General features: G+C 34.2%; 2 protein-coding genes across 3 annotated transcripts in view; one reads left to right on the top strand and one right to left on the bottom strand.

Moving 5' to 3' along the window:
• Positions 1–26,643, top strand: part of SYN2 (synapsin II) — a 181,893-nt gene that overhangs the window by 95,945 nt on the left and 59,305 nt on the right. The gene's annotated exons all lie outside the window — the stretch shown is intronic.
• Positions 1,438–25,015, bottom strand: TIMP4 (TIMP metallopeptidase inhibitor 4; the record flags this gene model as incomplete). The annotated part of the gene is made up of 5 exons (XM_084292742.1): positions 1,438–2,032; positions 2,187–2,311; positions 2,973–3,087; positions 7,810–7,907; positions 24,886–25,015. 5 exons carry the CDS (start codon positions 25,013–25,015, stop codon positions 1,835–1,837), a joined length of 666 nt encoding a protein of 221 aa, XP_084148868.1. The 3' UTR covers positions 1,438–1,834.

Here is a 26,643-nt window from a genome sequence, read left to right as displayed (position 1 = left end):
ACACTAGAACAGAGTATGTCACAAAAATCATTTATACAGTCTTTTGCAAGTATACATTTTATATCCAATGACATATCTTAGTAAGACAATTATATAGGACATGCTGAATTTGAATAGAATTAGAAATGCCCATTCACTTAAATAAATGAATATGTTCTTCGCAATTTTAAGTCTTGATGATTTTTAAAGTTCTCAATGACAAATAGACTAAAGGCACTATGTGGAAAACTGGACCCTTGAGCCATCAGGCAAGAACAGCTCTAACTCTTCATGAATCCATAGTCTGGAAATGTCACAGTATTTGTGTTAAACTTTCAAATGGACCTGATCTATCCACATGAGAACAGAACTGTCTAAATATTTTTCTCTGCCCATTGTTCTAAATTCCTATATGAGGAACAAATGAGAGTAATCTTTAGGCAAAATTGGAATGACGTTAAAGAAATCCAATAGGGAAAGTTAGAGAGAGTAAAATATAGGTTGGAAATGGCAGCTGTTACAGATCCATAACCTGTGTGATGGTTCTCATCTAATTTCTAGAACACAAGCAGTTTGTCAACTACCTAAACTTTGGCATTTACCAAAATAATTTCTTCAGTTTTACCACTGTGAATTGAGTTACTTTTGTAAACTTAAATATGTGTGAGATTAGCTATTAACTACGGTAATCAAATTGTAAAAGTTTAGACTCTAAGAAGCTAAAAGATAAACTATGTTGCAACACTTCATTAGGGTAAGTTGTAACACTTCTCTAGGATAAGTCAGAGTTTAAAAATTTGTCATGACAGATGTCAATGGGCATTCATGAATGAGAAGTCATTAAGGCAAATTTAATGTATTATTAAATATGAACAAGTATTTGAGAGCTTTTCAGGAATCACTTGCACTGTAAGTTATTAAATATCTACTGCATATATTTTTACATGAGCTTCTAAAGCCAAGGCTTTAACAGTCCTGAAGTAAAATGACCTAGTCACACATTTAGAGAGGTGATATCAAGTACTACAGCTGCAGTGATGATGGACATGTAAATTTCTGTAAATATAAACAGTTTTCTCTTGTCATTATTTATGTTGGTTCTATAAAATGCTGAAGCATTAGAACATCTGCCTTCACGGTCTGCAAGGTATAGCTAGTTCACAGGAATACTGAATTGGATAAGGGGATTTTGATTATCAAGGCTGTGTTATAACTTAATTATCTATGAAAGTTATGACTCTGTAAATAAAGAAACCTGTGACATAAGTAACATACAAAATATGGAGCACAGATTGGTTTAGTCACTAAAGTGTTTAACTTGTTTTGACAGGTAAGGAAAAAAAACACAAATTTTTGAATCTTTTATAGCAAATTGTTATAATACTTTGCATATACACTGTACAATAATTCTTTTGTATCAGAAGACTTTCATACAGAAAAAAATAATAAAACATTCCTTAGTTCATCAGAAAGGTTTGGAATAAAACATGAAGCTCTTTTAATTTGTAGGTTGACAAAAATAGGGAATGAAATTCTGACCATTATTTTCTTGTACATTCATATTGGTTAAAAAAAAAAAAAAAAAAAAAAAAAAGTTGTTATGCCTTAGAGAATACAGAGAAGCATTCTCAGCATGAGCATCTCTGTATAAGCTTAACTTTACAGAGTAGCTACCTCCAGGAGATTTGTTCCTCTTCTTGCCTGAGTGCCAATTCCACAGACTCATACTTTAGCTGTACAGGACAATTTGTTTTTGTTTCTAAGCAACAGATACATTAGGTGATAGCAGTTCAAAGCTGTGAGCGTGCAATGTTTGATGGAATTAGACTCCAAGGCTTTTCAGGAAGTCATCACATTAAGGTTCGCTGATATCAATAAACTCTTTCTCTGGAGGAGGGCCACCTCGGTACCAGCTGCAAGTGCCATCACTTCTTTTGATACAGGCATAATGCTTGGCTTGGTGCCCATATAGCTTTCTTTCTATCAGCCAGTCTGTCCAGAGGCACTCATTTGGTGCAGTGATCGAGCAGGGCACCATGTAGCAGGTAGTAATCTAAATGTGAAATAGTACATTAATTCAGTATATTTGTGGTTTCTCAAGAAAATATAAATTATATGGTATATAAGAGTACAGTTTCCAACAGTGAAAAATTATATTGGCTGTAAGGTGGGCTCCACTAATAAAGAATATTTTGTGCTATACTTACTTTACAGCCACAGCCCATTTGATATCTCTGATTAAGACTCTTCTTTTGAGACAAGGATAAATCATCCCATGGTTCAATGTAGTTGCACAAATGGATGAAGACTTTACCATCATTTAAAATTTGGCCTACAGCATGAAAAAAATAAGAAAAAAATAAGGCAAGCAAAGAAAACAGTTTTCTGAATGCTGAAATAAATTGAAAAGATGTCCAAAGTTTTTAACTAATTGCACCAAATTAGTCTTAGACTTTTTTCCATGGATGTTATTAAAACTGTTAGAACTATTCTGATGCATAAATGGTAAAGATTTAGCAAGGATATTTCTCACAAGATGCTGATAAACTGCCAGGAAGGGATGGATGCAAATTTGGGTAGTATGTTAAACCAGGTTACAGGACTCCATAGAAAAATCTGTAGTTACTTACACCACCAAATCTGCGTATGCATAGGTATGTGTTGTCTTGTTAAACATGTTTGTATTCATGGGAAAATCAGTAGGTTTGGTTTAAAAAGAACAATAATGGCATAGCTTTTATTTACTAACTATATAGTTACTGACTTTGACTTCCTCTGAAACTGTTTTAAGATCTTCCAGTGAAGGATGGAAAGCATGCAATATTACAATGTAATTACGGCTTTACACAATTTGTACATTTCATTCTGTTTGTATTATTTAGACAGTACATAAATATATTTTTACAAGAGCATATTTTTGCAAAGTCAATCAAATTGTACATTGAGCAGTTACTTTTGTTCTTATAGGTACATTGTTTTTTTTTGACTCTTACCTGTCAAAAGATATTGTTTTTTGTTGTTAGCTTCTAGTTTCACTCCACAGAGTGATGAATCAAAAGGAGTATAGACGTACTGGACATCCTTGAGCTTTTCAAATCCTTTAAACATCTGAAAATTATCAGAAAGTAAAAGTCAGTACTGGAAAACAAATATGAAAAAACAGTTGCAAGCAACAAGTGGAAATACATGGGGCATCTCTTGAAAAATGTCTCTTGAAGTCTGAACTTTGATGAGAAAATACCAACAATTAGACCCCATCTCTACATCATATGAAATGTCCATTGTTTTCAGAAGGAAATTAGGTCCTTTTTAAATTTAGTTATAGTTTTGAAATCTACTTTTTCAGTATTTTTAATGGATCTTTAAAGCTTTCTCTTCAAATTATATTCTACAGACATCTTTGTCTACACACATCTACTTCTTTAAGAAATAACCCACACCATTCATTTTAAGCAAAGTTCTGCAGTGTTGAATCTTTGAAGATGCAAAAAATTTTCTTGACATGTTTACACGGGAAATCTTATCTTGATCAGTGTAATGGTATATAACTTCAAGAACATGAAACATGTTAAGGAATGGAGCATTATTCTTATATTCTGTCATTAAAACATGTTGTTTTTCCATATCTAATTGATAATTTTCCCAATGCAACCTTCTCAAGTAACTGTTGGAAACTGGGATCTATTTAGGATTTATGGCCTTCAGCACCAAAGTGAATAAGCTCAGAATCAAAGCCCATGCAGTGCTCAGATTATCTGCTCCTTTACTAGCATTTCCAACTTTGAAAATAATGCTTAAAGTAACCATTAGAAGATTAATAACAAATATAGTTATATCCAAATCAGAGAGGGAACCGTAAGATGCTAATCAACTTCAGAATGCTTGTCATCACCAAATATGACATAACTGAAACCCCAGCACTCCAGGGGCCCTGTTTGGCTACATCATGCTGTGTGTTGACAGCTGTGGACGATTGCAAGCTTCACAGCTCCCAGGGGCAAACTCTCCCAATAGCAGCTGGCGTCTCTGGAAAATATGCTCACATTACCCAAGTTCTCTTGGGAGATTTAAATATTAAAGGGCACTTCAAAATACACAGTAACATGTTAGGGTTTTTTTTTAAGCCTTAATTTACAAAATTAAAAAAAAAAAAAAAGTCAAAGGTGTTGTTATTGGTCTTCCCATCCAAAATTATTAGATGGTAACTTGAAATACTTAGTAGAAGTAAACATCCTCCAAAGCAAACAAACAAACAAAAACACAACAGTAGCCTGTACAGCAGTGAAAATATTAGAAAATGTATATAATGTTGATGGACAATGTATTTAATTTCATTGGATAAATGTAGTCTGGTATGTCAGCCAAATGTAAAAGATCTCAAAAAGCTGGCCAGATGAGGAAGCAAGAGCAGGACAGGTATGTTGCACAGTATCAGTCTCATTGCTAACACAAGCTTCAGGCAGACCTTCCTCACTCCCATTGAAAGCCATTTTTATACCTGCCATCTTAGGAAATGGAATCCCTAGCTTCTGCTACACTTGCACCCACGTTATTCAGGGTATGCGTGCTAGACAGCTGTGTCTAGTACAAAGTAACTGCATAAACTATGCAAGCATCCTCTAAATTGAGTTCTCTTCATGTTCAGAATCTTTTGATTGTGCTATACTGTGTAGTAGAGCACAATTTTTATTTGAATAACTCACCACCTAATAGAAATTAACTTAAGTGGCATTATGTGGACAACACAAATTGATTCAACAGTAATATATACGTATATATTTATATATGTGTCCATAGCAACTAATACTGGAGGTCTGGTCAATATTGAAATGTGCATTTTGAGTTTCATTGGAGCTGCAGTTTGGTGTTAGTTTAATAAAAATATATAATAAATGAGGAGCTCCCTGCAGGCCTCATCAGGTTCGGGTTTTTGGGGTTTTTGTTTGTATTGTTTTGTGAAATTCCAGATCTGATCAGTCTCTGGTTTTGAGATAGATATAGGTTAGACCATTTCTTAAATTTTTAACCTTCTTTTTAATTTGGTAAATCGTATTTGATCTTCTCTGTCATATTCACTCAACTCCTAGAAGTGTGGAGTCTTCTGTAAAGGGTTAGAATAGGATGTCTTGACTCAATTCTACACTGTGGTACGATCCATTTACATCTGATGTTCTGGTAGGATTTATTGAAGGAAAATACAGGGAGGAGTCAGGAGAATTTACGGGCAAATATGAGAAATTATTTTGTAAGCAATCAAGAAAAGGAACTCTATAATAAATATATATATATTAATATTTGACATATGCTGTTTAGATTGTTTCAAATGTTATCATCTGAGAGAAAAGATAAGAAATAGTGTGATAAGGTTATTGCTGTGATCAGAAAAGTTTTAAGTTATTCAGGAAACTGCAACGATACACAGTGTCACTGATCCATGTAGGTCAGACTTTGAAGACAGCTGACAAGATATCCTTGTGATGTTATTAGCACTTGCAAATTAAGCTTGAATCAGATTCTCAGAAAAAATCTTACGTCAGTCTCTGAATAGTCCCACTCCACTGAAGTAGCCAAATGTGGCCCATGGTGTACGTCTACATTATTTTAGTTGATTCCTTTCCACTTACCAAATGTTTACAAGCATGAACTTCTATAAATTCCTCACTCTTTTTACTTTTTGTAGCTCAATGCAAACTTTACAGTGTTATCCATAACGCTTTTCTGTTAAACTTGCTTATTTAAAAGTGAATATTTCTTGATAATTTTTCAGTATACCCGGTCCTGTTTAATTTTCACTGGTATGCCAACTGAGTTATAAGCTCAGAACATAACTGATTATGTAACTTTTTGTCAGTTCTTGTAAGATATACAAAGTACAGACAAAGTTGCCTCTACATTTATATTTTTAAGTGACACGTTGAGTTTTCTAGCCATACCACCAAAGAATTGAAGTGTACAGAATCTCCTGTTGGCTCAACCACTTTGTATTGCAGAGATTTCAAAACCAAATCATTTTATTGTGCTTGTTAGACAGTGAGCAAGGAGCTGGATCCCAACTCAGCTGAGCAGCCTGAGTGTGCCAGGGTGGAAGCCTCAGCTCCTCCTTCTTCTTAGCTGTCCTAGACAGAAGTAGGAATTTGAAGGGTGGGACCATTGTGACCCCCCTTGTCTTTAGTCTATGGTTGTGTGATAAAGAACATCTTTTATTAGATAATAAACCTCCCTGATATGTCCAGTCCTAGCTGACTTGCCTTCTGAAGCTCAGTGGAGTTAAATCAAGATCTCTTACTGATGCATGACTTTACTGATGACCAGGTCTTCACTTATGAAATTTTGGGAGAAATTCCAAAGCAGCTCCAACAGTATGTGAATGGATTGAATAAATTTCAGTGTGCTATTATTGAAGAATTGGTTTACAGGCTGGAAATAATAATCACACAAACTAGGCTTCTCATTCTTCTTCTTTTTTTTTTTTTTTTTTTTTTTTTTTTTTTTTCTTTTCCTGTGCTGAAGTATAAGATTTGTGTTTCTATAAAGTTACTCACTTAAGAGTTGCAGGGTAGCAACATAAAATTAAAGTTCTAGTGGGGGAAAGAGAACCGGTATTTATACAATTATTTCTATGAAGAAACATTTGGAAATATTCTTAATAGCTGAAGAAGACAATATCGCAGATGGTAGAGTTTTTTGCTTTTATTTTAACAAGGCTAAATTATCTTTATAGCAATTTCAACAAGCTAATTAAAACCTTAACAGACATCATGTATGATACTATGCTTGTGAATATTTTGAGATATTCTAGTTTACTTGAACTGATATACTAGTACAAGTTGAGGAATTGGATTTTTTTAATTATTATTTTATGAAAGCACATATCAATTCACAGTGATCTGCTGAAGTGTTCCAAGTAAATCACAGAAAGGTTAAGGTTGGAAGGGTCATACAAAATATTCCATGAAAAATTAGAGATGAAACTACCTGGAGAACTGGAAACAGAAGAAAGAAAGAGAAAAACAAAACAAAACAAACAAACAAGCAACAACAACAACAGAAAACACACCATCGTAATACATCATTTTACGTATATACTCGCAATACTCTTTACGTATTCCAGAAACAGGTAGGTCATGACCTTTTAACATAATTGAAAGACTGATAAAGACTGATGGTAACTTCAATGGTACCAAGAAGTATCTTCTTAAAGAACATTAATGAATGTATCTTCTTGTTGGAACTTAACAAATAATGGAAAAATCTTGTGAGATTCTGAATCACTTTATTATTTTGTGTACTCCCACTTTGTGTTTGCTTTCCTAGCTTATATTCATACAATTGGATTTTTGTTTGCATGAATATCAGGGAAGGACTCCTGTTTCTGCAAATATTCCTGTCCACTTGTGAATGATCCTTGCTATTTCAGCTAGAAATGCTTTCCTCTGTTCAAAAAAAGTTTGTATCATCCAGTCAGAGTTGCAACACTGTAATGCTACATATGTGATCACGTTCTCACCAGAAACAAAAAATAAGTAAATATAGTGAATACCTTTCCATAGACTTGTTTTCATACAATCTTAATAAAGCAATTGTCAATAACAAAAGTATTATAAAAATACACTTATTTAGCAAGTAGCTGTTTTGACCTTCATGAGTTTTCCTTTTTTTCTCCTTCCCCCCTTTTTTTTTTTAATACTTCTATTCTAATTCTGTGTTGTTCACCTACTCTAACCTTGGAGGCAGATGGATCCTTTTGCAGCTTAAACCATTTGGGGTTTAATTGTATTTATATGCAGAGGTTATTGTTGAACTTCAAATTAGCTGAGTGATTCCATGTACCTTTATTTGTTTGATTTCATACCGGATCATTTTGTGGGTATCAAGAGGATCATCACTGGCAGGAACCACCTTTTCACTGGATATTTTTGCTCGAATCACTGTAATAAAGGAAAAAAAAAATGTAAATAGACATACACCTGATTTTGCAAGCAATAGCTAAAATTACATTTATCTTAATTTTTTTTTTTGATAGTTTTTAGCTTTTTTTTTTAGAACTAGATTTTAAGGCTTGTCATTAGAGTGTGTTAAGAGCAGAAAATAACAAATGGGCTACCTATGATACAAGTACTTATTTTTGACAGAGGTATGTTCTATTGCTTACATATTTCCTGACATTTACATCCAAATTTTCAAAATCCTTAGTGCTACCCTTGAGTTAAAATATCCATAACTAAATTAGAGCAAGGCTAACTGTTGAGGTTCATGCTAATTATGGTTATGGCTGCTATGATTATGGACATTTGAAATAAGTTACCACTGAGTTTTGATAAAGTAGTCCTTCAAAATCTTTGAAAGACCTGCATACCATAACTTTTGATAAAACACTATGATCAGGCAGCAAGAGAAAAGGAAACTCCCATTGAAGACATTTATCAGTTTATCAGTTTATCAGTTAAACAGACTTGAAATTGACACTCAGAAAGACCAGGCTAGGCAAGATTAATGCATCAATTTTACTCACAAAATAAGAAGACAAGCATACTTTCACTCACTTTCCTAAGACCATATATTTTGGCATTTTATTAGTGTCCTTAGTTGTGTTAACCTGTATAAATGAATTACTCCCTCTCTTGACACATTCCATTTATTTCCTATCCTTTAAGCAAGGAAAGTAAGAAATTTTGTGATGGAGGAAATGATTTTTTCTCCTGTCTGTGTTTGTTTTAGGCATCTCTCATGTATATTGTTTAAAATATACCAGCAGTATTTGTCGCAGAGAATAACGGCATTCTAAGAATATAGCATGTTACATTGAGGCCAGAATTTCTCGATGTACTTCTACACCTCCCAGAAACAGTATGGAGTCCAATTTTTGCTTGGTTCTGGATGGCTGCTATTGCAGCTTCTCTGCAGACATCCTACTTGTCAGAACAATCTGTATCTCCATGGAGGGATAACGGCAAGGGCCTTAGTAGTCAACAGTCCAATCTCACTTCAACTGTAAATCCAATTCATAATTGTGCATAGATAGATCTGTCCAAGGACATCCACATTTTTAAAGGGAACGGTTGGATTCATTCTTTCTGTCATAGGTATGCTACTTTTTGCAGATATGACAGCGACTAGAAATTATTTCTCAGCATGGAAGCAGTTCACTGCCTCCCTGAGCCTCTGTTCCAGGATTTGACTATTCTTATAATGAAATCCTCATACTTTTTGTTACCTTCAAGCTGAAGCAGCTTTATTATTATTATTATTTTATTTTTTTTGGCATAAAAATCCTGCTTCTTCCTCCCCTCCCCCCAAAATATGTATGCAATACATTAACCTCCAACCATCAAATAAAAACAATAAGAAACTCAAACTGTAATTTTTCTTACAGCCAAATGGAGGTTAGTCTCATATAAGAATGGGCAATTCTCATTTCCTCTCTTATTAGCAGAGCAACCTAGATGTCATAATCAACATGATGCAGGTATCTGCAGCTTCAAAGCTTGAGTCCTCCATCTTTTGGCACAGTGCTCCCTTCTCCCAAGCCATTCAAACTCTTAAAGCATTTTAGACTTATGTGTTGGATTGAAAGGAAAGAGTTCTTTTAAGTATGAAGAGCAAATTCCTCTTTTCAAATGGTAAGTAGCAGCATCTCTTTAATCATCTGCAGATGTGTAATGTTCCCACAAATTAACAGTACTTCTTAGGTGCTTTGATCTAATTCCAGATAAAAAGTGTTGTGGATTGTTTGTACTATACTACTGGAAAGGTCAAACTAGAATCATGTTTTGTTTTCCTTTGCAGCATTTCTTCCTAAGGAAAAGTATTCTCACAAAAGAGTTGATTCAATGTAGATGGGGCGAGACAGCAGTTAGGAGCTAGCTCCATAATTTTCTTTGTACCATAATGTGTTTTATATGCAGGAAATATTTTCCTGTGTACTCAATGCAAACCTATGTAGAATAATTAAAACTACTTTTCCTACTGTATTTAATATTGAAATATTGCTAGTTTTCATATTTTTATTAAATTCTGTTCATTATGGTCTGACAGGAACATTACAGATAATCTGTAATAGCTCAAAGAGTCTCCATGGAATTACATAAGGCAGAAAGGATAATATTTTGGGTTTTGTCATTACGAGATCTTTTTGTGGGCATGTAGAAAAAAATGAAAACTATTTTTATATTGTGTGTATTTCACTTACTTGTTTGTTCAAGAGAAAGCTTCCAGATGGTGGAGGAATACCAAACTAAGATTTATTTATTTTTAATTACAAGAAAGTTTTATTGTTAAAAGATGTCTAAATCTTTAGTTATTGGGGTTTTACTTTTTCTGTTCTCCTGAAATCAGATTCAAATGTATGTATATCTTTACGTGCCTTTCAAGTCTTATTTTTTTACTTTTTTTTTCTGTACTTTGAATTTTTTTTTTCAATCATTCGTCTAGCTGTCTCCTAAAGCCTCTGATTCATGTGGTTGCTTCTGTTTTTAACCACAAGCATTTCCTGATTTAGCATTCTTGGGCCTAGCCATCTCCTCCTCACTTGTGGTTCAGAGGGTGGTTATAACTTAGGATTTCTCCTAGTCTGCACTTTCTTTCAAGAAGTGATATCAACTATATTATTGTTGGATTTGCTTCTCTATTTGGCTGAGAAGAGCCTCCGGTTGTTTAGGGTAATAATGCCATTTATCTATCAGACAGTTATTCATTCTTTGTGAGGAATTTGCATATATAAAATACATATGCATAGCTTTTATATTCTAATGTCAATAATTCAGTCTGCCTCAAATTTGTTCCGCATTTAAAATCTATGACATATTTCAAAAGACATTCGCTCTTATATTTCAGTAGTAGGATGTAGCATTTCTGCAGTCATGTTTTGTAACTCATGGTACTTGTAAAAAATACAAACCTTTATCCCTACTTTGCAGCTGAAAGTGGTATCAGGTATCTGAAATAAGAGTTAATGTGATCAAAGCTACATAGGGGGGGTCAATTAGAACCTTAGAATAAAAATCATACAGTTGCAGCAGTTATTGGCTCCCACTAATATGCTGTGTCCATAGTGTCAGGTTGCTGCCCCTCTGAGCAATCACTGCTTTTATTAGTAGTGTCATAGAATGTTGCAGTATAAGAAGGACAATGTTCTATATAGTATATCAGCTTGGTATAGTATATATATATATATATAGTATATAGTATATCAGCACATTTATAATTAGATATAAACCAACTTGGTTATTGTGCATTTGTTATTAGATATCCGTTAAGAATATTTTTAATCCTTCTTTCCTGAATTAAGTAATTTTGAACTGCGTAAAGATGGACAGATAGGGAAGCAGATGCCTGAAGCTTCGAAAATCTCTTTTGTCAGCTGATTGGACTCTAAAAACACTCAAGATGAAATTCCTGAACAAAGTTGTGTTAAGATCACAGTAACGTGAGAAACAGAGACACGTATTGAGTTGTTTTATTTAGATTGGGTTCAGTATTTTTATTTCTGAGATATGATTTCTACAAGTCTGTGAAGTACTTTTCTTCTGATAAAAAACACATTTATAAAGCCAATTGAAATAGCAGTGAACATACTTTCTTTAATGATAAGAAGAGTCACTTAATGAGAGAATATGTAGCTGTACCCTTCTCAGATGTGATAGGACAAGAAACAACTGACACAAGTTGCAACTAGAAAAAATGTGACTTGGTAGTAGGGTAAAAAATGAGTTGCAGGAAGGGTTGTTGAGTTAAGCTGACATACACAAATACTCATTGCTGATGGCCTTTATTGTCACCTACAACAAAAGTTAATTTTGAAGGTAAACAAAAGGAGAGAAATGGGTGTAGAGGGGTGGAAAGAAAGAAAAGTGAGAGAGAAGAAAAGTAACAGTCCCCTGTGGTCTGCCAAGAAGGGGAAGTAAGACAAATGTTTCTGATATGAATGTCCTCTCCAGGCACAGAGGTCCCTCCTGTAATATTTTTCCCTTAGTAAACATATGGTTTTCATCAGGACCTGATTATACTCCTTCCTGCTTGATACTATTAATGATACTGATATAATAATAGCACTAACTGAACCCTGCATTGATCAGGGCAGGTGTTACACACCAACTAGTTTAAGCTTTGTGCATGCATATTATTGTATAATACTTCTGTGAATGACTGTTACTTACTTTGTTATTCACTGTTACGTTCTAAGCTAAATTATACAATATAAAGGGTAAGAAAAAAGTGTGAGTCTTTTGCTCATGACAGTGCCTTCCATAAGAAGCTGTCAAACCAAGAGTAGCAGGGTTTGTAAGTGGAAGGCCTAAAGAATTATAGCATTAGCCAAGAATGACAGCATGAGAATGGGAAAATGCCACAGCAGCTTAGATGAAAGTGCAGATGGAAGTCAGACTGCAGGATTGCAAATGTAAGGTATTTTAGAGGTTGAGGGTCTTACAGGCGTGATGTAGCAGAAGGTAATCAATCACCGGAACATGTTGCCCTGCGAGACTATAGACTCACCATCCTTAGAGGTACTCCAAATTCAACTGGACAAGGCCACAAGCAGTTTGATTCAATTGAACCTGCTTTGAACAGAATGGACTAGACAACCTCTACAGGTCCCTCCCAAACTAAATTATTTTATTGATTAGAAGGGCTGGTAAGCTAAGACTGCAACACTAAGAATGCTCTTGTGCCTGAGATAGTAAAGACTGTTCTAACTAGTGCTGAACGTTTTATTTGTTTCTTAGAATTTAAAGAGTTACAGATCATTGTCATGATGGATGAATATTAAATATTAGCTGCGCTGGAATTTTCATGCTATCAGTAATAAACTGATTAAATGCCCACAATTCATATATTCAAAACTCCAGTTAACGCAATGTAGTCCTTCAGCAATTAGGTAAGTTAATGAGTAGAAGGACAAAAATTTCTAGGCTGGGATGCCTCAACTGATTTTTGTATAAAGAAGAGCTAAATCCTGTCCTTTTGGCTTGTAATGGATTCTGAGGTCATCAACAAAGTGTGATTCTGGATGCAGAGGAAACCATATTGCCCCTGGATTTATCTCCATTCATGTTCTTGTAAGTCCACTTGCAAATTTTAGAAACAGCGCCTCAGTCTTTTGAGCAATTATTTCTACCTGTCTCTTTAACGTCTGACACTTCAGTCAAGCTGTTGCCAGATTCTATTGCTCATGTATTCTTGTAAGGCTGTTATATTTGTTGCCTTGCAGGGACAACGAAAAAGTGGCACAGGGAGAGGTATCTCAATGAATGTATTGTTCTGTGGATGGGTTGAGGATGGCATCCCAGATACATATGGGAACAGACAGAAGAAAGCATTTGAAAGTGCAGAAAGAGAAAACAGAAGGTTTTGTTGTGGTTTTGTTGTTGTTTTGTTTTTTCCTGAAATTACATAGCAGTTTGCATTTGCTATAAACATAACTATAGACACACAATATATGTGGAGTACATAAATTTGAAAGGCCTTACATTCAAATGAACCCTTATATGTTAAAATGTCCTTTCACCCAAATGAGAACATTCGCATATAAAATAATGCATCTGTTTCTGCTCACCCTTCTACTACAATATTAGTTAAAATTTTGCAGTTGAACTAGATAATCTTTGGAGGTCCTTTCCAACTCAACTAGTCTATTCTATTGTATCTATACCCAGAACTTAAACTTTTTACCTCTTTGAGGTGTAGTAGTTTAAAATACAACTTGCTAAAAATATGGTTGGAATATTACAGTGTCTGTACCAGATAGATTTATACACATACTGAAAACATTCATCAAACAAACAGTTAGGAATACAGAGTCCACATAATTTGTTTGCAACTGTAAATGTTAAGTTCCCAGGTCCAGAGATCTAAAATAATTGCAGAATAAACCAGGAAACAACTGAAATGAGATCATATAGGTTTGCTATGCAAAATGGCTTTTTCTGTTGTATGTTTGTGTTACCCAGGAGTACACTTTTTCCTCCTTTCTGAGGTTTCCATTCCTCATTACAGATGATGGGAGGATAAGGGTTTTTCATGAAACATTAGTAAAACTCTTTTTGTAACCACCATCGTGAAATGGGGTTATCTGCCTGTTTGGGTGTATCAAAATAGAAATTCATGATAAATCAGTTTACCTGGTAGTAATTCTTATATGTGCTAATACAAATTTACAGTATCTGATAAAGATATGCCTGTTTTTAATTTAAATTAGGAGTGTATATTCTTAACTGTAAAAGGCTTTCTTTGTTTTATATGCCTTTGTTTATTGTGTGGTATCATAGGGGAAACTTCCAGAACTGATGCATTAACTGATCAATGACATAATCCCGATGATAACTAGAGGTTGCAGTACAGTGTTGGTAGTGCCACAGATTATATTAGAGCAAGAGCTAATCTGGTCTATTCACCCACATACCTGGTGACAGGATGAGGGGGAATGGGCTAAAGTTGCGCCAGGGGAGGTTTATGTGGGATGTTAGGAAAAACTTCTTTACCAAAAGGGAAAGGGCATTGGAATGGGCTGCCCAGGGAAGTGGGCAGCCCATCCCTGGAGGTCTTTAAAAGACATTTAGATGTAGAGCTTAGGGATATGGTTTAGTGGAGGACTGGTTAGTGTTAGGACAGAGGTTGGACTAGATGAGCTTGGAGGTCTCTTCCAACCTAGATGATTCTGTGATTCTGTAAGCCAAGAGTTGTCAACAAACATGTGCAGCCAAAACATAGGTTTTCTCTTTGGGGTGTTTACCTATAGAATTAAGAACAAAAAAAAAGTTTTATTAAAACCCTGTCACTCTTTCTTTATGTGTAATCATCACAGTCCAGGATCACCCCCCTCTTTGTAGTATGTAAGTGCTTAAATACTTCGTATTCTGTAGAAGAACACAGGCAAATCTGGTAATGAGATTTTCAACAGTGCTTGTCTTCTGTTTTGGGGGTGGGTAAGTTAATTCGGCAGAATAAATGTAAGAGATTGAACAAGAGAAGAAGCTCGAGATCAGAGAAGGGGCAGTAATTTGTTCCTTCTTATAGCTAAAGAGCTGCTCCAGGTAGAATTTCTATGTGCAGAGTAGTCTGGCCAGCACACACAATCACTAGTCAGATTTGCTTCCAGTTTAAATCAGACATGAATCTTTAACTGTCCAAGAATTTAAATGCAAGCTAACTAAAAGACTGTGAGTAGAACTGGCTTCATCTACCATAGTCACCTGAACTCAAGTTAGAGCTAAACAATCTTAGGAGTCCAAGATAAATGCCATGAAGTCCAAATCCAGGGCATAGACACAATTTTTAATTTACCTTCTCTGTGTCCAGATGCCATTGATATTATACCCAGTATATTTTGGTCCAATCCTACAAACTTTAGTTTAAAGAATACTGGCAAATAAAGCTATCAGAGCTGCCAGAGGAATCCAAGAACACTGTTTTGAATAGTTGGGTTCCATGAGTACATAGACATGACAAAAACAATTACATTTATTCTTTACATTGGAAACTAGGCATTTGATATTGCTTAACCTCTCTTGCACAGAGGAGAGACTCAGAAGGCAAGTAGAATAATCTTAACCGCAAAAAGGAAGAGGAAATCTGCACAGAATTTGTCACAACAGATGAAAATGAATGAACCCACTTTAAAACAATACAATATATGCTTAGATAGAAAAGATAGTTTATACAAGATGTTGTAGAAGTCTTACTTCACACTTCAAAGCAAATTCTCATCTGTACAACATTCCCACTTTGTTAATGCAACTCTGCTGTATTCTTAACTAAACATGCAGAACTGTTCAGTTATATAATAGACTTGCCACATTTTCTTATTGTAAAGCTTTGAGTTTCACCATTGAAGAAGGCAAGTGAACTTCCTTAAGTATTCATATATCTTTATATAGAAAAGATTGTAATTTATCTAAATACATATAAAAAGAAAAAAAAATTAAGTATTATCAATACATAAGGAGCATCATAACTTTGTTTTAAACTCGCAGGCATTCCTAATACTGACAAAAGAAGGCATTTCATTTGGAAGAAGACAAAGGTTATTAATGTTAACATATTTTAAAATAAGTAACTAAATATCTAACACACAGTTTTGCAGATACTCTTATTTTTAAAGCAGATTATTTTAGAGATATATAAATAATTTTAAGGAGATTTAAGATTTTTATTTCCTTAGATTCGGTATTCAATTTGCATGTGTAGTTTCCACAAGAAAGCAGTAATGCTTTCTCAATCATTAAATTCAGTAGATGCATCTGTACATGCATCTGTATAGAGGCACTTGAGCATTCACATACTCATATAATAACAGAATGTATGTATCCATTGATATGGTAAGAAGTTGTGGAAGACTGTATTATAAACATTACTTGGAGCAGGGATCATGTCTGCTACTTTTTAATGAATCAAAGTAATGATTATATCAATACATACATGTATATGATCAATATAATGATGCAAATACAATCTCATAAAAATGCCATTATTTTTATCCAGTTCTCATTTATAATTTTCTTCATTTATTTCTCCTATAGGTCCAAGAAAGGCTCTACTGTTACTGACTTCATTTCACATATTTTTAGTTGAGATGGCCTGTACTATATGCAAAGAAGCCTGTACTCTATTATCAAAAACTACTCCATGTTTTATCACTTCCTTTATTTTTTTATTTATCTTTAAGGCACGTGAATCCTTAAGTCTATTTGCAATAAATTCAAAGGCACCTTGCACGTTTGCAAATTAACTCAAATTTCTGATCTCTGGTAGTTACAAATTTACTAGAACACTGAAACTTCTTCATCTTCTGTTCATACGCTATTTTTGAGTTTCTTTAAGGAATCTGTCAATCCTGTGGATGAGGTTCTGTCTTTTAAATGTAAAATATATCTATTTCACTGTGTTCTTCTGATTTCTTTTTAATATATACATTCCACGGTTTACACTTGCCATAATTTCCTCTATGTCAAGCACTTCCAATGAGCTATACCACTTCTGTCATAGTTGTACAAATACCTCTGAATATCCCTTAAAAACAAACAAACAAAAAAAAAACAACAAAAAAAACCACACACACTATTTGCTAGCCACTATTATCACGTTTGCAAAATATTTTCATAGTATTCATTTTTTTTTTTTCTTCCTGTGCTGAAGACTCTCTGTCTCAGGTTGGGGTGAATGGAATTTGACCCTAGGTACAGAGTGAAGACTGATCCTTTTATCAAAATGATTCATGCAGTGTTCATGGGACATCAAGATGACTTCAAGATTCCCACAGTAAAGCTACCAAATTATTGATTATAATGCCAATTTGGCAATGAGATATAACAATAGCCACTTGGAAAATAAATCTAACAAATCCGATGATGTCTAATATTGTCACAGCCATATGGTATATCTTCCAAGAATCATAAGCCAAAACGACTTAGAACATAAAGGAGATTGGAACCATTCTTCTGCACCTTTGATTTCTGAATTATTGTGCAAGCTTTAATTGTTCCAGACTTCATTAGAGAGATAGAAAATTACCTCAGGATATCTGCTGAGATACTAAGATCACTCATTCTTTTGAGATTGGAAATCTAGCAGTAAACATCTATACTTTCTGTTGTCTTTTGAGATCCAAGCAAGATGCTCTTGAACGATCTTTAAAAAGTTGGGGAAAACAAACAAACAAACACTGCTAAACATTTGGTCTATCTATCAGTTTAGATTTCAACAAGACAGAGTAGTAAGCAGCACTTTCATTTCCAAACTGTAACATAGCTCAGATGTCTGAAGCTGGTTTATTAGTTCAGCTCTAGAGATAGATAGTGATGCAGCAGCAAAACTGGTCCAATACTGAGTGAATCTGAAAAAAATCTTTCCCTCTGTGTTTGAGGGATGGATTTCTTAAACATAAGTCTACATTGTTAATATTCACTCTTTCTGCACAATTCCTAGAATGAAGGCCAAATAATCTGTAGTTCAAAATGTGTATGCTAGTTAGAAGGGGAAGACAGTGTTTTCCTGCTTTGTATCTCAGTTTTCTGATATTCCATGAATAAATGTTCATAGCCATCTGTAAAATAACTAAATCAATGGCAAAGTAACCAGTGAAACCACACATTTTGAACATCACAAAAAAAAAAGTGGAACTTGGTGGACTGTTTGGACAGAAAGGCTTTGGATCTCTATCCACATATCTGGAAGAATATAACTATAGCAGATATTTTTTTTTTTAATGGAAAGCAACATCTGAAAGAGCATTGCCTAGTCTTGATGATGTTTTCAGCTGCATGAGAAGGTAAGTGTGGTGACATAACAGTCTTATCTGTAACTTTAAAAACAAATTCTGAAACTGGAGTGTTATCACTCAGTCTGAAAGAACTCAAGGGAGTTTTTTAAAAGGAAAGACTAACTTAAAACACAAGCATCGGGCCAAATCCAAGTCTATTAGCATAAAAATAGACAATAAGGAGAAAAATATGTTGCAGAAACATACACTTTACCCACTGAAGGAAAACATCACAAATGCATTTGTAAAGGTTTCATATGTTAATCCCTATGAGTTATTCTAATCAATTGATATCGCCATTGTGCAAATGATTTGGTTACAAAGGGCAGCAGTGCAGCACTTTCTTCTTTAGATGATTAATTATGATTTATAAGATATAATTGGTTGTTTTTCATGGTGTTTTTTATTCAAAAAAATATTACTACATTCCAAGACTCATCTACTTGGAAAAAAACAAACCAACAAAATTCTGAAGTCTATAAAGCAGGTATGAAAGATTGTTTTATTGCTCTTTCATATGGATGTCAATTTATACTGTTTATCAACCTTTTTTTAACATACATGATTTGCAGACCTTGATTATTCTTTTGTGGTTTATTAATAGTTGTGTTTGTCTGCATCTGAAATACACTTCCGTGTGAGGTTTTCAAACTGTAGGAGGCCTATATTTTTAAAGCACATTAGGACTTTCTGGTAGGTCAGGATTTTGTGAGGCTCTGTTTTTGGCTTGGGATGCAAAAATTCCTTGTGTTGAAGGGAAGAGTCAATTTAGTTTGGCTGCCTTGTTAAACCAGATTTTTCAGTCTCTTATTGTTATTAGAAGAATACATTAAATTTATAAGAGAGGTTTTTAAATCTAGTTTTTATAAACTTTCAAATGGAAGAGGTGATTTTTTTAAACAGATGTGCGGTATTCTTTTAACTAAATATTACATTAAAAATAGCATGATTTCCTAATGTTGTTCAAGGTCAGTTTTATTTTTCTGCACTGTTTTTACAGCTGCTACTCATGTTACCAGAAATATTTCTCTCTACTTCACAAGCCTCAAATACCACATCATTTGACTAGTAATCAACATCTGCCTAATTTCAGCTGAAGAATAACACTTTCTTTATACTCTGAAGTCTGTAGAACAACATACATAATGTTATTGTAGATTTCCATTCATAGCAGCATACCTCTTCTTCCATGCGGAAGAAACACGGTATTGTTGAAATACTTTTTAATGAGAAAGTTAGGGATTAAACTTGGTAGATTAATAGGATTAAGAGTTTGGCAGTCTTTCCTGTTCTCTTTTATATTATTTAATCTTTGTTCCTAAGCTTGCATTTTGTTTTCCACACTGTATGCAGCATGTTTTTGAAATCATGGGTGTTAGATTCTTACCCCTATAACGCATGCTTTTATTTAAAAGTAACACAGTTGCTGAATTATCTTATCTTGCATTTATAACATTCAGCAGTGAGATAGTATTTCTGAGTTACTTCTAAATCAGTGAACTACCATAATACTGAGATTTAGTTATACTACAAAACATTCAGTTAGCTTTTGGTTCTTTTACCTAATACTTCTTGCAAGAAACATGTTCAGGTGCTGTACTTTTCCTGTTGTTTTTATGTGCATTTTCTCAGGGAGGAAGGGAGAACTAGAATAGAAAAAAATCCTGCATGTTATTTCTGTAATCGAATTCACAGTTCCTGGAATAGAAATTCAGCCTTCATTTTGGCTTGAGATCCCTGAGAAATGGTAGCTGCATAATCCTTTCCTGTTAATGACAAGTTACTCTAGAAATATACATGTACCTATGCATTAATGTCACTGATTTCTACTCTAATAGCAGGACATCTTTATGAAGCAGAGTAAAGTCTGCCTCCATTTGGCAGGAAAATAATATAAATGCAAGTCATGTTACAAGTACTATATTATTTTCCATGCTATACAGAAATCTAAAAGTCTTTAGGCAATTCCATGATGCAATCTGTGTGAAGCCCATGTCTGTCACTGAGATGCCAGGATCCAGCCATGGTCATGCAGCAAGGCTATGTTGCCCATTTTCCTCCAGCAATGGTTTCAACAGTTGGGATTTTTATGGAACTCTATTGCATCCCTGTCTTTAATGGTCTTTTGTTACATGATACAGTTATTACTTTTTGTATGACACTAGTCATAAACAAAAATTACATAGCCACTTAATCACGGTGTGACCACTGCTTGGTCACACTACTCAGAGCAAATAGGCTCTATAAGATTAAGAATATAGTGGATGCATATAACATAATACAGTATGAATAAAATATAAAGTCTACTTCAATTTTGCTTTGTACCTTTTTTCCCTTTAACTTGGAAGGGGTACTGTCAACATTTATAGTACCCTTTCCAAACCTGATTCTCCCCATCAAACAAAGTTACTTCCCACTCTAACAAATTAATCTACTCCAGTACAAAGCTAAAAGTTATATTGCAGTGAGACAAAATTGTGGGGCGCTGAGCCATGAACACTTTAATATTACAGTATGCTATTTCTATATTATTGAGTTTCATATTATACCAGAGGAACTGAAAAATTAATTCTGGTATATTTAAATAAAACATTTTATAGTTATTTTTAAACATGATTAAAATTTAATATATCAGGCATTGTAAAGATATGCCAAATGATCTTGGTGATCATATGAGATTTTAACAGGCTGAAAAGACTGCCAAGCTTCAGCTGTAAAGTTTCCATTGTGTTTTGAGATGTGCCGCTCTTCTCTAAAGCTATACAATTCTCAGAAGCTATTTTATGTATTTATTTGTACTTAAGATCTGTTAGTCATTTCTATTCCAATCCCATACCCAATATACAGTAAAAAGATTGTTTTAATTTTTAAGAAAAAGCAACAAATGTAAGAATTGAAATCAGAAAGATGTCTACTTTAAAATAGGGTACTAGTGTAACTTAGAAATGCAAAGTATTTACATGTTAGTCCTATTGTCCAAAAAATAACCTTGCTTTTGCCTAAAAAAAGGAAAAACAGCTTGAATTAGAAGTGATAGACTTTAGAAAATAGTTATTCCTCTCAATGTATACAATTTCTCTGCTGGCTATATAATTTGATGTGAACACTGGTTTGGAATTGAGTCCAAGAGTGACTGAAGTCAGCGGCAAAAGCAAAATATGTCATCTTGACCATCTGATAAACTCAGTTTTATCCATGGTTTTTCTAAAAAAAAATTCAGAGGACACTTCTATCGTCTTGAAACTGGGGTGCCTCACTACTGAATTGGAATGGTTAAAACAGCACATCCTCATCGTGTTTCATTTCCATACAGAGAAAGCCTCCTGGATTCTTTGGTGTGGATACTCAGCACCTGCAATCACTATGCAGTACATGGAACTGCTGTTTAATAAAGCTCCCATCTCCATTTCAGATGGAAATCCTTTTGACAAGTATAGGTGTTCACTGAGGTTTGAAGGCATTCTGCACATTATATTATATATATATATTATATATATATATAGGATTTCAGCACCATTTAGAAGAACACAAAAGAAATGTATCTATTTTCTACTAAAAGGAGCATATCTTCATGGTGCTAGGCGCTTCATACTGATGAGGATTTACTTCTCTTTGAACTGAAAATTAAAACTACTGAGAAGTTCATGAGAGCTACCCAAATCTGTACAAAAATCACACCTTTTTAAAGCTAAGCAGGAAAATTAATAAACCCAAGGTCACATAAATGGCAGAACCAACATAATAGTCATGATTTCCTATCATATCTACTACCTCATCATTGCTGTTCTTCCTGTAGCATACAGCCATGTCACACATGCAATGCTCTTCACTCATCTGTTGTTTTTGTTTTAGCTATCACCTTGTCAAGACCAGAAACACTCTCTTGCTCTAGGTCTGTAAGAAACTTGACAGAAATAACAGGCTTTCTTAGGTTGTGTGGTAGCTGTTGAGTATTTATGAAGAATGTAAAAGCACAAAAGCCTCCTGTCAAGAAAAGAAAAAATAGCACAGTAATAATCAGATAACAGATGTGAAAGTGAGAAGAGCTTGTCCTAGACTTAATTTCTTTGATTATGTTTTTTTCTTGTGTATCTTACATAAATGCTAAGGTTCCTGAGTGGCGTCACACATTCTACTGGCTGAAGTAATGTCTATAGATTCAACCTCTTCCACCTCCATTTTCACTCCATCTAAATCCCAAGTGATCCTAAAGGAAATTTGAAAACTTACAGATAGATAGCAAAACTGAGAAATAATGCAGTAACTGAAGTACATATAATGGCTATGAGCAAGACTGAGACTATCTCACGTTTTACTTAACATGGAACTTAGAGGCATGGCATGGTTTCTTGGTTTTAATAAAATGTGATGGATTTTTATTCTGCAAGGGTATACTTGAACGTGTTTGTGAGTACAGAGATGTATGAACTATTCAACCTTTTGCAGTTATTTAGTCTTAGTAAAAAGCTGGATTAGCATTTAACTACTATGGATTTTGGTAGCTGAAGAGCTGGCCTCTTTGTTTATCAATATTTTCTAAATATGAATATGTTGAAATTAAGGTACACATCTTCAGTTTGAGCTTTAATCTTCTTGTATCTTAAAAAGTATGTATATTTGTATATGTATATAAGTCTGAAGTAATCTACTACACGGGACACTTAATAGCATGGCCCAGTTTACGCATTCCCTCTTAAGAGCCAAGTAGCATGAAAGACACAGGTGTGGCTTCAGACCTGCTTTGCTTCAAAGGAAGCAGCATTGCAGAGGCATAGCCCTAATTCCTGTGGGGATTGTGCTGTGTGGCAGGACTCCAGTCTTGTGCTCCCCAGGACAGTCCCAGCCCTGGCATCAGGGATGGAGGAGCTGCCTTTGCCAAAGTGGTTTGCAGAGGTTTCTCTTACACAGGGCAAACACTCCACTGGTGTTCTCCAGCTCCTTTAAAGTCATTTTGCTCTGCTTATGTGAGGCATTGTGTCCAGAATAAAGCAATTAATTCATCCATGAAGGCTTAGAGCAGTATGTACATATAAGCAAATGTATATATATGCATATCTAAAGGTATATGTACACATATTTCTGTGAATGAATATCAGTACCTCTCTATCATATTAGAATGTATATAAATGCTATTTTAAAATGATAAATAATGAACAAAGGAATTCAAGATGTAAACATACCTTAGGTGAAAGGTGCAATTTACTTAAACAGGAGCGTCTGTGTGAGTCAGAGCCTGAGCACCAAGTCCAAATATAATGTAGTTGTATTTTACATAAATGTAAGGTACATTATGTTTTATTTAAACATATATTAAAAGTAGCATATACCTACCCTTTTAAAAATGTTTCTATGGGAATTTGCCTTAATATGAATGGCCAGAATGGTTTCCCTAAAGAGTATAGCTTGTAATGAGTATTTCCTCTGTACTGTAAAATTGTTTATTTAGATAAATCTCTAAATAAGTTTCTTGAAAATTGTTACTTCATTAAATCTAGGAATGCAACAGATTAATGCTGTTAAATGTATACATACATAGTTAAGCTCCTGGAAGTATAACTTCTATTTTCTTTCACACCTGCACTCCAAGTTTGTAACGCCTGGTGTAGGTAATTTAATGAAAAAGATTGCTTAACACAACCAGATTAAAAAACAGTTTAACTGATGGCCACAAATAGAGCTTAGAGTTTGTCATGGCTACAAAGATTTTCTGTCAGGGTATAAAAGCAATTAATCAGTATGCAGAAGGTATTGCCTGCCCCATAGAGATGCTAATTTTGTGACACTTTGGAAACTCATGTTCTACATTTACTGTTCACACTAGATGGAAGCTAACCAGCCTCAGCTTGAGCTAATGAAATCAAAAGACTGCAAAATGTCACATTTTCTTATCCCCATGCAGTCTAATTTTGAGATCTTTAGTTTCTTTCTATAAGTCATTTGACAACCACGGTGTTGATTGAATATCATGAAATAAAACTGTCCTAAAGACTGGAGAGTCGTATTTATGCAGAAGTCCTGTAGACAGCTTATCTGCATAAAATAAAGGGCATATCAGTTTTGTCCTCAAGTACTTTTTGGAAAGCAACAACAACAACAGCAAAATAAGATATTGTAGTATAGCAGAACAAAGATCGAGTGTTTCAAGATGTTGTCATCACGGACTTTTATTTTTGTTTATTTTCTTTTGTTTTTCCAGAGTGCCATAACATCTATATGCATAATATGCATATTTAGATAGAATAGTCTATTATAAATACTGTGAACAGTAGACATTTAGAAGTATTATTCCCTGCTTACTCTAAGTTAGGAGCTAATACACAAGTTGTTTTTACTAAGAAGGAAAGAAAAAGACTAAATAATATATTAATTTCAACAATTTGTAACCACAAAATATTCTGGAAAAAACAAACAAACAAAAAAACAGAACAGTTACTACCACATTTTTTCCCCCATAGCCATATTTTTAAAGGGGATGTCTGCAATCATTTTGTTTTAAAATCCTAACTGCAGACTAAGCCAACTGGTTAAAATATTCCCCTACAGCAGTACAAAAAATAAAATAAGAACAATTAAAAAAAAAAATGCAGCAGTTGGACTAGCTTCCTTTGATTTCCTACCATCAAACTTAGAAGCATATAGTAGTTGTGACTCACCTAAAGCAGAATCGCAGATGAGCTGCTGCGGGTGAGCAGGGGCACAGCTGCACGCCTCCACCAGCTCCTGAATTCTGTGGGTCAGCAGCAGAAGCACTGAAAACAACAAGGTACTAAGTACAGGATTCATGCTGCCTTAAGCACGGCTAATCGGTCAGCCAAGAGAAAATGCTTTCTTGCTGTTGATATTATATCTAAACTTCCTAATAACTATCTGATTACTTCACTGTTCAGTTTCAACAGCCTTGGTTTAGAAAAGCCCTCTAATGCTCAGTCTCAGTATACGGTTATGTTAACTGACTTCTAATTTCCCTGACATAGGACCCTCTTATTTATGGCCCTGACACTAACTTGTAACTCCGCCTTCCTTTAAGGAAAAAGCACATCATTGGTGAAAATCATTGTACCAGCAGTGAGGTTACCTTAGTAAGTATTGCAATGTTGCTCTTATGAGTCAGTATAACTGTTAGTAATCAAAAAGCTTTACAAAAACATCTTTTAGAAGTATCTGAAGCTGGTTTTGTGATCTTTAGCAAAACAAAGATATTTTTTTTCTAGTAAATTTCCTTCCAAAACTAAAAAAAAAAAAAGAAAAAAAAAAAAAAAAAAAAGAACAGTTCTGCTACCTTCTCTATTTTGGTCAAGTAAACAAAGCTGTCCTTTTTTAAGCTCTGTTTTCCTTTGCAGTCCCTGATCTTCCCTGCACTTCTGTGCATTTTCTTGAGATGACGTCCCTGCTTGCAGGCTGGACAGAACTTCATTCATGAAAAGGAAATGTTTCAATGCTTATTTGTAAGACTAGAACAATTGGTAGTTACAAGGAAAAATGATTTAAAAAGAAAAGCTGCAATAAAGGGCATTTTTTATTATTTTATCACAGATTTACTTTACATTTAATGTATACTGGAGGCACAACTCTTTCTCTGCATTCCTTTTTAATGTACGTGTATGTCCTGATCAGCATAGATCTGTATCTGCATTTTCTGGCTCATGCTATATATGGAACACACATAAATTCAGAAGTTGGGAAATCTTTTTAAACTGCAGATCTTCTGTTGCTATAACAGTCTGGATATGTGTTACATGTTTGTTACATGTGTTAAAGTTGTTTCATGGGGGAGTTAGGAGATAAGATTTGATTAGAGAGTAATAAAATATATAGACTGACATGGATGATAGAACTTAAATAATTGCTTTTTTTTTTTTTTTTTTTTGTCACAATTCAAGCTTGAGAATTGAAAATTCATTAATGCAATTTGACCATTTCAGTGGAGACTCATGAAAATCTTTGTTGTGATTTAGGTGTACACAAAATAGTTTGTTACGTATACATAGATGTGTACATGTTTCACAGCAGCAGATTTATTTTTTTTTGTTAAACAGTAAGTTAGTTTTACCACTAATAGATGCTCAGACTCTTCTTTTTCTCTCATTCTCCTCAGAGACACAATCAATTAAAAAATATATAAATACAATTATTTGAATTAGGTCTTATTTTCAGATTTTAGATCGAGATTCAAAATTGAGCTGGGAATGTTTTACATGATATCGTGATTTAGTGATTTAGTTCAAGCATTCATGCTTTGATTTTTTTTTTTTTTTTTTTTTTTTTTTGTCTTAAGTTTTGGCTTCAATCATAAGGTTAGATCCAGGTCCAGGTCTAACACCTGAAAATAATTTAGACTTGTTAACATCTCTGTTCTTACTTGGAGGAAATTTACCTTTTTTCAGGAAGCTTTTTATGTGAGTATAAAGATG

Source organism: Netta rufina (assembly GCF_964035555.1).
Source record: "Netta rufina genome assembly, chromosome: 10".
Taxonomy (NCBI): Eukaryota; Metazoa; Chordata; class Aves; order Anseriformes; family Anatidae; genus Netta; species Netta rufina.
The sequence above is the reverse complement of the archived record's forward strand: the minus strand, read 5'-3'. Positions and strand labels throughout refer to the sequence as shown.